A 15325-nucleotide genomic window follows, 5' to 3' on the forward strand; every position below is an offset into this window, starting at 1 on the left:
CACAAATGGTGGGAGGTATGTTTCAGTTGGAGTAATAGGGGTCGGGCAAACACAACTAACTTTATTATTGGCAAATCAAGTAATACTTTCCTGATAGTTAGCTGAGTGGGTTTCACCTTTCACCATTCCTTTTTTTTTTTCCTCCTAGTATATAAAGGAAACTGCCTCATTGTCTTATCACTGGAGAAAGGTACAATAGAAACTTTTATTGTTTCTGAAAAATCCTGCATTTGTTAAATCTGACACTGCATTATATTGCCTCTGGGCTGATGATGTGAGCTCTGAGAACAACAGAATTTGCTGCTGTCTAAAACTAAAACAGACAAATAAAGTTGAACGCTTTGCTCCCCTGTGGTTAACATTACATGATGAGATACAACAAAGGATTACATTTATTGCTGTCAAGAAGCCTCCACCAGCAGCTTGTAATTGGGATCTATAAGACACCGAACCTAAGAAGCAACAAGTCAATTGATATGGTCTTGAATTAATCACTATGCTTACAAATTGATTTTCCAAAAGATTCATGAAAATAGGAAAGTTAATGGAATAAGTTGAAACCTTCATGAAACAAATGGGAGACAAATGGAACCTCTGTGTTTAAAGTGCCTGTGGTATGAAGGGATTAGTAAAATCAATAGGTTTCTGGGACTGGGGCATTCATATGGAATTCAAGTTTGTATCCTGCAAGAAGTCAACCACCACAAGAAAACAATTAATGATAATTTGAAAACCTACAACTATCAGACATTATCAAATAAACTCAGCAATGTTTATTTTGGTGACTTCTCCTTTTCCACCAAGAATTGTGAGGAAGTTTTCAAAATATTCATATTTTGATTGAATCATCTGGTGGAATTTGAACTGTGCATGACAAAGTGAATACAGAAAGAGGACATGGGAGATAAAGGTCTGTAAGCAGATTGGAAGGGATAGGTGTTATACAATTTGTTGGAATCTAAACATAGGAGCTCCATTTTATCATATTTTATCTTAGATATAAAATATCAAAGAATATGCAAGATTTGTGGTTGGTAGTATAGATGATCATTTCCTAGTCATGTGAATGTGCTCCCTAAATTGTCAATATACTAGTCTGGTGACTTCTAGAGACCTTTGCACACACTTCCTTACAGTGTAGCACAGTGTTTAATAATGTGTGGCTTCTATACAATCCTGCCTACTACCTACCAGCTAAATGATAACAGGAAATTAGCAATCTGAACCTCAGTGTGCTGACCTACAAAATGGGGGTAAAATAAACTTTACTTTTTACAGTTGTTGTTAAAGTACAGAAGTCACCCACAAAATTCCTTGAGAGGTCCTTGATCAAAGTTAAGTGTCACAATTATTTCATGTTATCAACATTTAGTAATATAAAAACTCCCAATCCGTTGCTTTTTCTGCTACATACACAATCTGGAGATCTGCTTAATGATGCAGATTTGAATTTTAAATATGCTCAAGTAATTTCTAATTGGATCTTTCTAGCTTTCTTCATGTCTCAGCAATGTAAGAACTGGCTTGATATGGATTTATAATTGATTGAATGTAAGAACCAAGTAGAACATGTGTTTGTATTGTTTAACTGATATGTCCACACAATAATTTATTGAATTCTCTTTCGCATTCCACCAATATGAGTAAAATTTGTGCAGGCAAGTTATTGTAGCTCTCATTTTAGAGTTAAAATTCTCCAAGAAAAATGTAAGACAAAGCTCTCATGAGGAACTCTTACACATTCATAGGGAAAAACCAATAAATTTGTTATTTGGAAATCTTCCTATGTGTCTAATTACCAAGACAACAGTGAGATGATAGGAAACAAAAAAACATCATTGTCATCTTGTTATGTTTCTTTGTATTACTTATAAAAGAAGACTTTCTAAGTAGGCATGTCACCTTCCAAAGTATAATTCTCTACCCCACCCCCAAATCCAATCCTCATTGTCATGTTTTGGATCTGGAACCTTGCACAAAAGCTTATGTGTTGAAAGCATGCCCCCCCCAGTGAAGCAAGATTCAGAGGGAGGGATTTTAAGCAATGATTGGATCTTTTGGTTTCTGGCCCCATCATGATTAATTTTAGTAGATTAAATATACTCCTGGGAATACTGTATATAGTTTAATAGGCATAAACTATAGGGAGATGGGAACTAGTTGGAGGAAACAGGTCTCTGGGGTCTTGCCTGGTAGACTTTACCTTCTTCCCTAACCCCTTCCTCTCTCCCTCTCTGCTCCCTGGCTGCCATGATCTGAGCATCTTTTCTCCACCATACCATTCTGCCATGATATTCTGCCTCACCTCAGACCCAGAGCAATGGAGCTGGCTGACTTGTGGACTTAGACCTCTGACATTGTGAGCCAAATTAAACTTTTCCTTCCCTAAGTTGTTCTTGTCAGGTGTTTTGGTCACAATGACTCAAAGCCTAATAGTGCACTCATCTAATTCTATTCTCCCAATTAAATTTGTTCAAGTCTTAATTCTGCTGGACTCATACCGTAGTTCAGTTCTAAACACAGCTATTGAGAGCTGCTGGAGCTTTGTGGAGGTAGAGGATGGGCTGGGTTTTCTTCATTATTGATGTAGAACACCTAGAGTTATTCTAGGTTGGAATAAGCAGAGTCCATGGCTTCTATCATAGATGTTAATGAATCATTTACTCTTGCTACTATCATTTCAGATTCCAAAATTAACAACTATAGATGTTGCCCATAATGAGTCTGGGGATATGAATCTATTTTCCAAATTACAATGACTTTCTCTTTGAAAGGATGTTGAGTATCAAATCAGACAGCAGAGGCAATAGACCAGGAAAATCTTGAGATGAATATTTTAGCAGTTCATTAAAATTAGATCTCAGGGCTATTCAGTTTGTGTCATGTGGCACTGGCAGATGGTGTTCCTCTTTTACTCAACAGGTAACAGGTGAGTAATGGAAATACTTTTCTGTAAGACTGGCATTACTAGCCATATGATAGGGAAGTTAGGAAGGAGATGACCGACCACAATAGTTTTCTACAATCACCTTTCATGTGAACATTTCTCAAATTTCACTTTCGTAAATGATTCTTTGCTTCCAAATCTTGTATAGGGCTTTTAGTGTTCTGAAGGTGATAATACACAATTTTCCAGAAATTACGAGACTGTGACAACTTAAGCTACTAGATGAATGACTAAAATTGGACTTAAATAGCTGTTTTAATTGACAAGATTATACCTGAAGTGAATAGAGTCAGTGCTCCATATCTGTGAGTTCCACTCACATGGACTAAACCAAACACACACTGAAAATATTTTAAAAAATTGCATCTGTACCAAACAGGTTAAGTTTTATTTTTTCTTCTCATGATTACTACATTATCTACTATTTACAGAGTATTTGCATGGTATTAGGTGCCATAAGTAAGCAAGAAAGATGACTAGATGTAAAGTATAGGGGAATGTGTGTATAGCTCTACTTCATGGAAGGGACTTGAGCATGTGTAGATTTTGATATCCACAGGAATCCCGGAACCAATCACCCTCAGACACTTAGGAATGACTACACTAAAATGATAAATTCTATTTGCATTTATTGGAAAAAAAATGATTTTTAAAGATTTCCCTAACTTTAGGACATGAAGTAACCCTGAGGCTAGCTGAATACAGACTCAGATCTTGTGTAGTGCCATCTCCAATTTTGATAGCTTCTTGGGCTATCAAAAAAAAAAAAAAAACAGACATATCTATCTCCTAAACTACATCCTCATACTTGGACCTTAGTATTTTCCGTCTTCTTCTGTCCAGTTTTGCACATGGTAGCTTCCTAGTAAATACTATTGCTTTATTGATTTTACTTCATAATATTAGATACTAATATTATAAATGGTTTTAATCTCTATAATATGAGAGTTTCTGTAAAATAATACATATTAGAAGTTTATGATTTAAAAACAAATGTTTGGGCTGTGGATATAGATCAATGATGGAGCACTTGCCTAGCAAGTAGGAGGACCTGGGTTCAAAACATACACACACACACACACACACACACACACACACACACACACACACACACCAGTGTTCTAAAGATAGAATTTATGGTTCTTATGATTAGCCTAAAAAACTACACAGTTGTTTGTTTATAAATGTACTGAGTGATGGATACATGATAAAAATAAAAATTCACTACTGACTTAAAAATCAGTTAAGAAATGTTTGCACAATGATTGACAAAAAAAAATTTTCAAACAGATGTAGAGTCTATCTACACTCCAATACCTAGCAAATTAGTCTGATGTGTTTCTGGATTTCTTGGTTTGATTTTACATTTGACAATTTTAACTGAGCTTCCTCATAAATTCAAAATAAGAGACTACCTCACAGGATCTACAGTTATTTTCTATGATCCTATGCTATAGCTGAAGACAAAGTTTGTTAGAAATCCCTATTTGTTTTCTATAATCCAATTCTAGTTATTACTTGCTGCATAGTTTTACACCACACATTATTTCCCCCTTCCATTGACTGTTTATGAACTTGCTTTGTCATATCTTAAAATAGTCCCTTTGCAACAACTGTGTAACTTTAGTGAAAAAGTAAAATATCAGCTAGTATGCACAAAGTGCACAAGGAACATCACAACAAGTGCAATTATCACAAATGAATGGTGCTGTAAAGCGTAGGTTTTTAGATGTGCAATTCAATATATGTACAAAAAATTAGGGCTTTGGATGTACCACAGTAGTAGAATGTTTGCCTATCATGTATAAGGCTCTAAGTTAGATCCCAGTACCACAAAATAGTCTCTGTGTGTGTATCAGATATATATTATCTGATTATCTACCCATCAACTATTGTGTAGTGCCAATATATATATATATATATATACACATATATATATATATATACATATATGTATATATATATCTCCATTCTTCATAAATATGAATATAAATATATGTTTTACATATGTATGTCAATTTGAACCCTATTGAAGTAGCTATTTGTGGGTCACAAAGTAATGAAGATCATCAATTTCATGATATCCAACTTAAAAGATATATCCCCAATATATGCACACATAAACTCAAAATTTTAATGTGGGGTGTAAAGAAAAGAAGGCCAACAAATTTATAAAGTATATGGTATCCAGCTAGTAGTTCAATCAATAAAAATTAAGCTCAATGCATTTTTGTGTTTCAGATTTCCTGTGACAAATATACACAAAGCATTTTCTGAGCAGATTATTTTGTTCCTCCCTTGTATCTAAACTTTGCAAGTTCTAGCTAAATGACTTTCAAACAATTTTTTTCTATTACAGTACAACTCTTTTTCAAATGGAAATTGTGCTGCACTCTAACCTCTGAAATGGTTAGAAAAGTGGACATAATTTGATAGAAGCTGGGAGTGTGGTCTCCTGGGTAACTCTGGATGCTTTTCCGGTTTGAGCAGAAGTGGAATAGTTGATGGGTAGATAATCAAGCAGATTCAGTAGGACATCTCACTAGGATTTTTTGAATTGGACTACTGTGGTCTGTTAAAATATTCTGATATTTTACTATCAAATCCAAAATATGAATGCAAGTTTAACTGATAATTTTTAACATTAATATTATAAAGGTTCAAGTCTAGTCAAAGATTTGGATAATGGTTACTATGACTAGAAATAAAATGATGGATATCACTGCTTGCAATGTAATAAATTCTGAAGAGGTAGATAAGAGAATATATTTAATTAGCTCATTTTCTATTTATTTAAAGCTTTTTAAAATAATATTATAAGCACCCTAAGGGATAAGATCTCAATTTCTCTTTTAATTCTTTCTATTGGTTCAATTGAAATAGTTCTTCACAAATTAAAGAGATTTTCCAGATACCTTGATGTTGACCAGACACAGGGAACATATGAAGTTAATGCAGAGAGATAAAACTCTGACTTGCAAAGAAAATCTGAGAATCACTGGAATTGTAATCCTCTTTAACAAAACCCAGAGAAACAGAAATGAAGAACCTTGTTATAAACAATTAGCCCTGAGTCTATTAATGTTTGGTCTCACTCATGATTCTGAGGTAACATTAAAATTCTGCTATATTTCTTCACAAATTCAGCGGCAGTGACTAATAAAGAACTTGCAAAATTAATCTAAGCAAAATAAAATCAAATATCATGCATAAAATTATAGTCAAAATGTGATTATTAGCTGTGCAATGATCATTGAAATAAAATTCAATCCTTGATTTAAACTAAATACCCCATTTTTTAATATAAGTATCCCTACTTTATTCAATAGAAAAATAAAATAAATGAGCTTAGCCTGAGCTTGGATTTGTCTCAGAAGGCACCAAAGGGGAAAATAAATCCGATGCAGTTATAATGATAAAAACAAGCAGCATCAATTTGACATTTGGTGCTAGATGGTCATACTCAGATGCTTTGAAGTGTCGATAAAAGCATTTTATTTGATGCATGGTAAAAACTGAACTTTTCTTCAATATTGCATTTGTTAATGAACTACAATATCAATGATGTATTATCAATCTCCAAATTATTATAAAAATATGACCTGTGGGCAGCTTTAATATCCCCTAGACACATTCACATAGTTATCTCATATTTTTCTTCAAATAATTTTGTCAAGCAGAAATGATTCAGTTTTTATAGATGAGAAAAAAAGGCCTACTGAGTATAATTAATATCATCAAGTTATTGCAACTAGTTATTAGTGAAACTGGAGTTCAAATCTTGGTCCATTTGACTAAAATGTATGAATTTATTAAACCATACTAATTTTAAAACAAATATGAAAACTGAAGAAAAAAATCTTAAAAAAGACTACTACTGAACAATTATATGTTTCAGATCAAACATTTTAAAATTATGTTTGGTAGACATAATGTTAGTTTTATAGTAGGACTAAGTTCTGGTGTTCTATTGCACAGTCTGGTGACCATAATTAACAATAAAGTGCCGTGGGCTGGAGTTGTGGCTCAGCGGTAGATGCTCACCTCGCACCTGTGAGACCCTGGGTTCTATCCTCATCACCACATGAAAATAAATAAATAAAATAAAGATATTGTGTCCATGTATAACTAAAAAATTTTTAAAAAATAACAATAAAGAGCCATATATTTCAAAAGGAATTATGCATGTTCTCTGCACAAAGAAGTGATAAATCTTTAAAGATACAGATATTCTAATTTTCCTGATTTGATCATTATAATTTATACATGTATTGAAACATTACATTGTATCCCATAAATATGTATAATTATTACATGTAAATCAATATCAAAGAATAGAGTGTAAAGAAGAAAATGGAAAACTTTGATAAAATAAAATAAAATTATTTAATAACAGAAATAGAATATGATATCTGTAAATAAATATTCATGTTTGAGTCTTTATAAAGATACATATTAACTTTTGTGATCCTCTGTGTTCTTCAGCAAAAAAAAAACAACTATGTAAACTATTATTCAAAGATTTTTAAAATTCAGTATAAAAATGATGTATTGGTAGTTTAGTTTGCATTACCTTAGATAATTTTGCTTTGGATTCAGGTTTATCTTTGATAACAAAGTCATTAATGAGACGTGATCGATCATAGATAGCATGTTCTGATTCATCCATGTAATCCTTCTCTTTTCCCAGGGCTGAAAAACAGAAAAAGTTACATGTTTATACTTCCTCTCCTTTTTCTCAATAAATATACTAATATCTTCATGTTTTCCCAAGGTTTAGGTAGGCATAATGTTCACATTATCCATCCTGATATTTACAAAAGAATAATCATATGGAAGTCTGCCTGTAATTTTATTAATGCTTCCATAGTGACTCTGTAAGAATTCAATGAAGCTGTGCTATTTAAAAGCTATTTAAGTTTTTTGAAAGTAAATTTATAATCATTCAAACTATACTAGATAGATGATCTGAACTAAACTTGAAGAGATATTGGTAAGAACAGAATCGACTCATAAGCTTAAGTAAAACTGCATTAATTTTAAGAATTTGTTTTCTTAAAAGTTGGGAAGTTTTATGAATGTGAATTTTGCTGAAGGATAAAGAAGTCCATAGAAGAAAACCATGAACATTATTCCAACAAATACTTTTTTAAAAAAAGAGAGATTAGAAAGTGGAAACTATAGCTGCCAAAAAAGGAGAGGAGACATAAAAAATTATAGTTACTATTGGAATAATAAAAATGTATAAGAGGTTATCATATTAATTACAAATAAATTATATATGAGTGATCAATAAGCTATATTCAATATGAAAGAGTATACAACAAGATATCAGAATAGGAAATCTCCATAGGATCCATGATTATGACCAAGAACTTTTATACTTCACAAAATTCCTATTCTATGTGATACAAATATTACTTTAAATTTAAAAAAGATTTAGATAACTATATATTCAGCCATTTCAAATCTATCAAAATGGCTTGAATAAAATTATTTCATTGAATCTCTTGATACCTATCAAGTATTAATTTTGACCTGATGAACAAGTATATAAGGTTTTCTTAGTTCAATCAGTTGAGGATGGAGCTGTGACTCAATGGAAGAGCATTTGTCTGGCATGTAAAAGGCCCTAGGAGTTCAAGAGTTCAATCAATTGAATTATTACAAGTAAGAAAAACTTAATTTCTTTTTTAAATAATGTGAAGCTAATAGTTTGACATTAGCAGTGGTATAACTAAGATTGTGTAGGTCGTAACTTGTCTTTGGATGCAATTAATGATCAGCTATGTTAAAATGTTCTAAGTATTTAGTGATTACATCTAGACCAATTAATAATACCTAACATTGATAATACTTGCTAAGTACATATTAAGAAGCATAAACTTTGCATGCATTATTTCCTATTAACAGTTTTATGAAGTGTGCATAATTCAACCTACATTTAATAAGTAAACTAAGGCACAAAGAACATAAATGATATACAAATTCATTAAGATAGTAAGAGTGTATCTAAAACTGAAACACATCTGGCTAAGACTTCTAAGTTGATGTTTGTCAATATAGCATAATGTTTCTCTTAAATTTAGGTAATCAATAATTCATTTGTTCAACAATTATTTTTTTAAATATCAATGATATGCAAAACTCTTAAAAAGTAGCAAACAAAACCCTGACTTAATAGAACATTCAAGTAAGAGAAGAACAATTTTTAAAAAAAATTAAGTAAAATATTAAATATGATTTGTGATCAGAGATTAGAGAAAAATCACAGTAAGTAGAAAGGATGCAAGTGTTTAAGGCAGTGGGAGGATGCTATTTTATTAAAGAGACTAGTAATAATATATGAGCTTAGATCTGAAGAGGTGAAGCAGTGAGTCACATGGGTGAGCTAGAAAAATGGTCAACACACAGAAAATAAAGAAGGCAACATTTGCCATAAAGAACGAAAGGGGAAAAGAAGAGCACCATGTTTTCCAAAGTTGGGTAATGTAAATTCTGCTGTTATTATTCAGTGGGTAACCAATCTATTCACCCTTTTACTTTCATGAATTTTGAAGAAAGAAGGAATAAAATCAACCACACTATGCATGAATGAATATGCCACAATGAATCCTATCTTTGTGTATAACTACAAGGTACTAATGAACGAAGTATACATGTTAGTAAATAGAAGGCAAATCAGAAGAGCAGAGAAAGGGAAATGGAAAGAGAGAAAGAGAAGGAAATGGGGAACTATTGGGGAATAAATTGGAGCAAACCATGCTATGTGCATTCATGAATGTCCCGCTAATATGCATATGCATAATGTGCCAATCAAAACACACACAGATATACACAAAGAATTTAAATGCACTCAGCAGATACAGAATTCCCCCTCCATCCTAAGGCAGGGTATCCTAAGTCTGATTTTCCACAAGTTTGATCGAATGATCACGTATCAGTCTTCTTACAAGAAATCTTAGAGGAAGGAGTGGGGCTTCTGGACCAGAGCTATGCTTTATACTGGCTATGTTTTCACTTATGGTTTTCTTGAAAGCTGCAACAAATTCACAATTTCTAGTTTATTTCAATGCACAGCTGGAGAAAGGCAAATTCAAAATGGAGATGTACTGGGTTTGGCAAAATTGTAGAGCAGGAGAGCTATGTCTTCAGAGGCTGTATGCCTTCTCTTAGATCAGCCCTTATCTCCCTCTTTGGAGACAGCATTGTAAGGTTGGAAGATCAGGGTCAGGCATTGAAGTCATGCATATTTAGTTTGAATCTTAAAAATTTGCTAGGTATATGACCTTAACTTTTTTGGTCCATAGTTTCATTTTCAGTTAAACAGTGTTGCTAACATCCTGCTGGTAGAGCAATTATAAAAATTAAATATAAAAATGTGAAAGTACCTAGTGTATATACATAATAACAATCAATAAGTATTAGCTTCCTCTGTTTCATAGTCTTTCCAATAAACTGAAAATTTATATTTCTCAATGTAATTAACATCTCGTATCAGCTGATTTTGAGTTTGTGAAAGGAATATTGTTCTGGGTAGGTCTGACTCAATCAGATGAGCCATTAGAACAGGCTTTAAAATTCATAGATGGAAATTAGAAATGCTCTCTATTGCTGCTGTAAAGAAGTAAGCTACCATTTTTAGTCCTATAGCTATGTTTCTGGCAATTTGAGCCATTTGAGCCTGGAAGAGGACCTCAGAGCAGATCTCAACCGTGACTGTCATCTTAATTGCAGCCCTTGCAGATTTAAGCTGTGCTCAGACTCCTTACCTACATATATACTAAATAACAAATTTGTTGTTTTAAACTGTTATATGTATGCAAACAAGTTACACAGCAATAGATTATCAATATAATAGGGTGACTGTTGATACTGGTGCATGTCCACACTAAAAAGCAGAATCACACAATTATTCCAAAACTCACAGTGAAAATAAACAATTAGGAATATACATCAGGGTGTGCTTTTATGATGATCTTTTCAACATTAAACATGAAGTTTATGATTCCAAATCCCTAGTTATGAACTCTAGTTATGAAGTCTATTTTTTAAAATTGACACGTGACTTTTGTGAAAAATTTCCATTTAGAATTGGTCTCTTCACAATCAGACAACATGTAAGAATTGATCTAACATAACACTGCCTCATAGATACAAAGAGTAAAGTAGTGATGACCCTCAGTTTGGTTTCTAGGGGCTTTAGCAGGTTACAATTTAGGAGTATAGGTCTATTTCATTTTGAAGTAATGAAAATGTACTATAATTGATTTGGATGATGGCTACACAACTACGATATTACAAAAAGATATTGAACTGTACATTTTAAATGGATGAATTGGTTGGTGTGTAAATTATGTCTCAGTAAAGTTATCTTAAAACAAAAACAAAGAGAGAGAGAAAAAAATAAAAAAGTACAATATCTAGATTTTTCTTGAACTGAAACATAAGCAAAAATAAAACTGCAATTGGGGGTTAATCTACTAGAGAAGATACCAAAATTCTACCATCCTCAACTTTCCAGTTGGTAAGGCACAGATGCTTAGTATTGCTGTTGTGTTTCCTTTCCCTTCCCCTCTCCCTGATCCTGACCTTTCTTTCCTTTTATAGCAGAGAGCAAGCAAGAAACCAGGGAGTTTTTAAACAGCAATAGATAAACGGCATTTGCTACTGGGGAGGTGCGCTGGCCTGTGTGTTCCGAGGTGCTATTTCTCATCCTAAATTTGTCACTTCCCACCCATGTAATTTCCTTTTCTTCATCTGTAAACAGGTTATTTAAGAAGGCCTTCAAAGGTCTTTTAAACCTTAAAAATTATTTAACTACTAATTTCATGTTTACAATGATAATATGATAACTTACATTAATAAATACCTTTCATTTCCCATTTCTTATTTTCACTCATATAACCTGATTCCATCGAAAAATTTTAGGCAATATTTTTTTGTTGTTAGTTTGGCTTAAGTTTTCTCCTGTTTTTCTCTTTCATTTTTATAAATATTCCTGCACAGAAATATCCTTCCATCATCTTGCTAAAGGAAGGGTCATTCAGTTTTGAAAGAATCAGCAAATACCATCTACTATGAAGAAAATTATCAGGTCCAGCATATTATCACATGCCTGTAATCCCAGCAATTTGGGGAAATAGGAAGGAATACAAGTTCTAGGACAGACATGAAGGTGGTATTTCCTCCTCAGATCTTCTTCTGCTATCCCACTGCCCACAGCCCCAACTAGATCTCCTCATGCTCCCTTCTGAATCTCATCATAATAATTTTCCTTTTGCTTTCCTCTTCTTGATTCTTTTAATTAATTATTTCATTCTTCCTTGGTTTCTTATCTATTCTTTCTTCCTTCCTACTTTTTTGGTTCCTTTGAATATGTCTGAAATGTCTGAAATTAAGCAATTATTTCAGGGTCTAGGGTCTATCTCTATCACATAATTTTAATTGCATGGTCCTTAGAAGGCACATTCAGTAGAAGAAGAAAGAGAAAGAAGATGAGGAGGAGGAAAAAAGAAAAAATATCCTTATTATTTTAGAAAATTGAATTGAAATGACACAATTCAAAATTTCCTTGAAGTTGAGAGTAAGATGGTGGTTACCAGAGTCTGGGAAGAATGGGGCAGTGGTAGGGAAAGCTTTGTCAATGAGTACTCAAGTTAAACAGGAGCCAAAGATTCTGGTGTGCTCCTGTGACTGCAGATAAAAACAATGGGCTGTGCATTGTAGTAACCTAGAAGAGAGAATTTCGAAATTTCACAGCACAAAAAGTGATAAATGTTAAAGGAGATAAATTATTCTGATTTAAACTTTATACAATGTAAACATTACATGGTATCCCATCAGTTTGTATAATTCTTATATTTTCATGTATCATTCAAAAAATTTTAAAAATTGGAAAAACCAATAAAATTCTTTCATCGATATGTAGTTATGATTATCTTTCTTCTTGCCATTTTTCCTGAAATTACACAAAAGTTCTCTTCAATATTCACTGCAGGGCTGGGGATGTGGTTCAAGTGTTAACACACTCACTTGGCATGCGCAGGGCGCTGGGTTTGATCCTCAGCACCACATTAAAAATAAAGTAAAGATGTTGTGTCCACCATAAACAGAAAAATAAATATTAAAAAATTCTTTCTCTCTCTCTCTTCTCTCTCTTTTAAAAAAAATATTCACTGCAAACTCCTGCCATTGTCATATGAGTAGTAATGCTGTCTTTTACCATGTGTGTAAAATGTCTCAACTCAGAAACCAGAAGCCTATGTTCTCAGAGACTCTGCAAACACTTTTCCTGAATAAATAATATATATATATATATATATATATATATATATATATATATATATATATATATCCTTAAGAGAATTTCTATTTTCTTGCAAAATGTTTGCTTTTTTAAAAAAAAATTAGTTGTCAAAGGACTTTTATGTATTTATATGTGGTGCTGAGAATAAAACCCAGTGCCTAACACATGCTAGGCAAGTGCTCCACCACTGAGCTACAACCCCAGCCCAAAAAACACTTGCTTTTTTCTCACACTATACCACTTCACTTCTTATAACTATGTGAATATCTAAGTGGATAGCTGATGATAGTGTATGGTTACTACCTGACAGATGCCCTTCATTCATTAAATACATGCAATGAGTTCCACTCTGCATTAGGGGCTCTTCTAGTTGGGAAACAATGAAAAACACAATGAACAAATTTGCCCATGAACTTGAGAGTAATAGAGCCAAAAAAGAACAAACATCACACTTATATATTAGACAGTGATGTGATCAATGAAGAAAGATAGAGGTGGGCAGGGAAAAAGCAAAAAAAAAAAAATGTGTGAGGGTAGGGAATAACCTTGCTGTTTTAAAACAGTGGTCAGGATTGCCTCCCTGAGGTGACCAACAATGTAGCAAAGATGCCAAGGAGGTAGTAAACCCCCGGCTGAACACTGTAGGCAGAGGGTGCTGCCAGTGAAGGACCCTCAGGTGGGCCATGCAGTCCTTGTCTGTCCACAGACCAGAGTAGTGTGGATGAAGAGGCAGGGGCAAGGGAAGGAGAAGAATGATTTTATGCTATAGTATTAATGAAGGGAGTGCGGCAGGTCTGGAGTTGCAGGCCCTAAAAAAATTTTGTCTTTTATTCTGAGTTAAACATGGTGCCGCTGAATAAATCTGAGCAGAGGAGTGTCATCTTCTCCCTTAGAATTAACAAATCATTCTGGTTTCTGAGAAAAGAATAGGCTGAAGAGGCTAATGCAGAAGAAGACTAGAATATACCTCAAAATCTTGGAGAGAGAGGATGTGGTTTGGAACATGGTAGCAGGAAGATTTTTTTTTTAAATCAGATGGAGGAGGATGATAATGAGAGGATGATAATAATAATGATTTGGTACTGGGACAGAACGCAGGGGTGCATTACCATGAGCTATATCTCCTGTGCTTTTTATATTTCATTTTGAGAAGTCTTGCTAAATTGCTGTGGCTGGCCTCAATCTCCAAAGTTACTGGGATTACAGGTGTGGATCACTATGCCTAGTTAAGATTATGAAGAAAATTAACTGGTCCAGCATGGTATCACATGCCTGTAATCCCAGTAATTTGGGGAAATAGGAAGGAATACAAGTTCTAGGACAGTCTCAGCACCTTAGAAAGATGCCCAGAAACTCAGTGAGACCCTGTCAAAAAGCAGAAAATTAAAAGGAATGGAGATGTAGCTCAGAGGCAAAGCATCCCTGGGTTCAATTCCCATTGTAAAAAGGGGAGAAGGAGGAAGGAGAAAGGAAAGAAGGAAGGATGGAAGGATGGATGGAGGGAGAGAAATAACAGAATTCTATTGGATATGGCATGCAAAAAAGAAAATAAACAATAACATTAACATTTGTAGTCTGAGCAACAGAAAAGGAGCCATTCTTTGTGTATTATTTTATTAAATTCTTAAAATCCAGTGTTATTAGTCTCCTTTCTACTAGTGAAAACAAATGGGCAATTACCTAAATCATACATTTTTTTTCTTGTAACAGAATTAAAGCCCATCTAGGTCTTCTATTCCCAGCCACTATATAACACTGCCTCTTGTATAAAATAGATTGTTGAGCAGCAATTTGTAGAGTTGATGATTTTGGAAACTTTAAAGCAACAGAATGTTCACGAATGAAACAAAAAAGTAACTGGGTTATATAAAAATGTTAATATACTTGTTGAACGAAAAAAGTGAAAATTCTGAATTATAAGTATAGTGTCTATGACTCAAACACTGACCAGGCTGGAGATTAAGATCCAAAAGATAAAAATTATGAACAGACAAGTAAAAACTGAGGTAGGTTTAGTGTAGACATTTATTAAATATATGGTTTAATATCCTCTGTGGACCAAGAATTTA

The 15325-nt window shown here is 33.4% G+C and overlaps 1 protein-coding gene across 4 annotated transcripts in view; it reads right to left on the reverse strand.

Moving 5' to 3' along the window:
• Ano3 (anoctamin 3) overlaps nucleotides 1–15325 on the reverse strand; it is a 400060-nt gene that overhangs the window by 164296 nt on the left and 220439 nt on the right. For all 4 annotated transcript variants that reach the window (XM_078046318.1, XM_078046317.1, XM_078046316.1 and 1 more), the window contains exon 4: nucleotides 7521–7639. In XM_078046318.1, coding sequence (XP_077902444.1) covers nucleotides 7521–7639 — 119 coding nt within the window. The remainder of the gene's footprint in view (nucleotides 1–7520; nucleotides 7640–15325) is intronic.

Source organism: Ictidomys tridecemlineatus, chromosome 4, assembly GCF_052094955.1.
Source record: "Ictidomys tridecemlineatus isolate mIctTri1 chromosome 4, mIctTri1.hap1, whole genome shotgun sequence".
Taxonomy (NCBI): Eukaryota; Metazoa; Chordata; class Mammalia; order Rodentia; family Sciuridae; genus Ictidomys; species Ictidomys tridecemlineatus.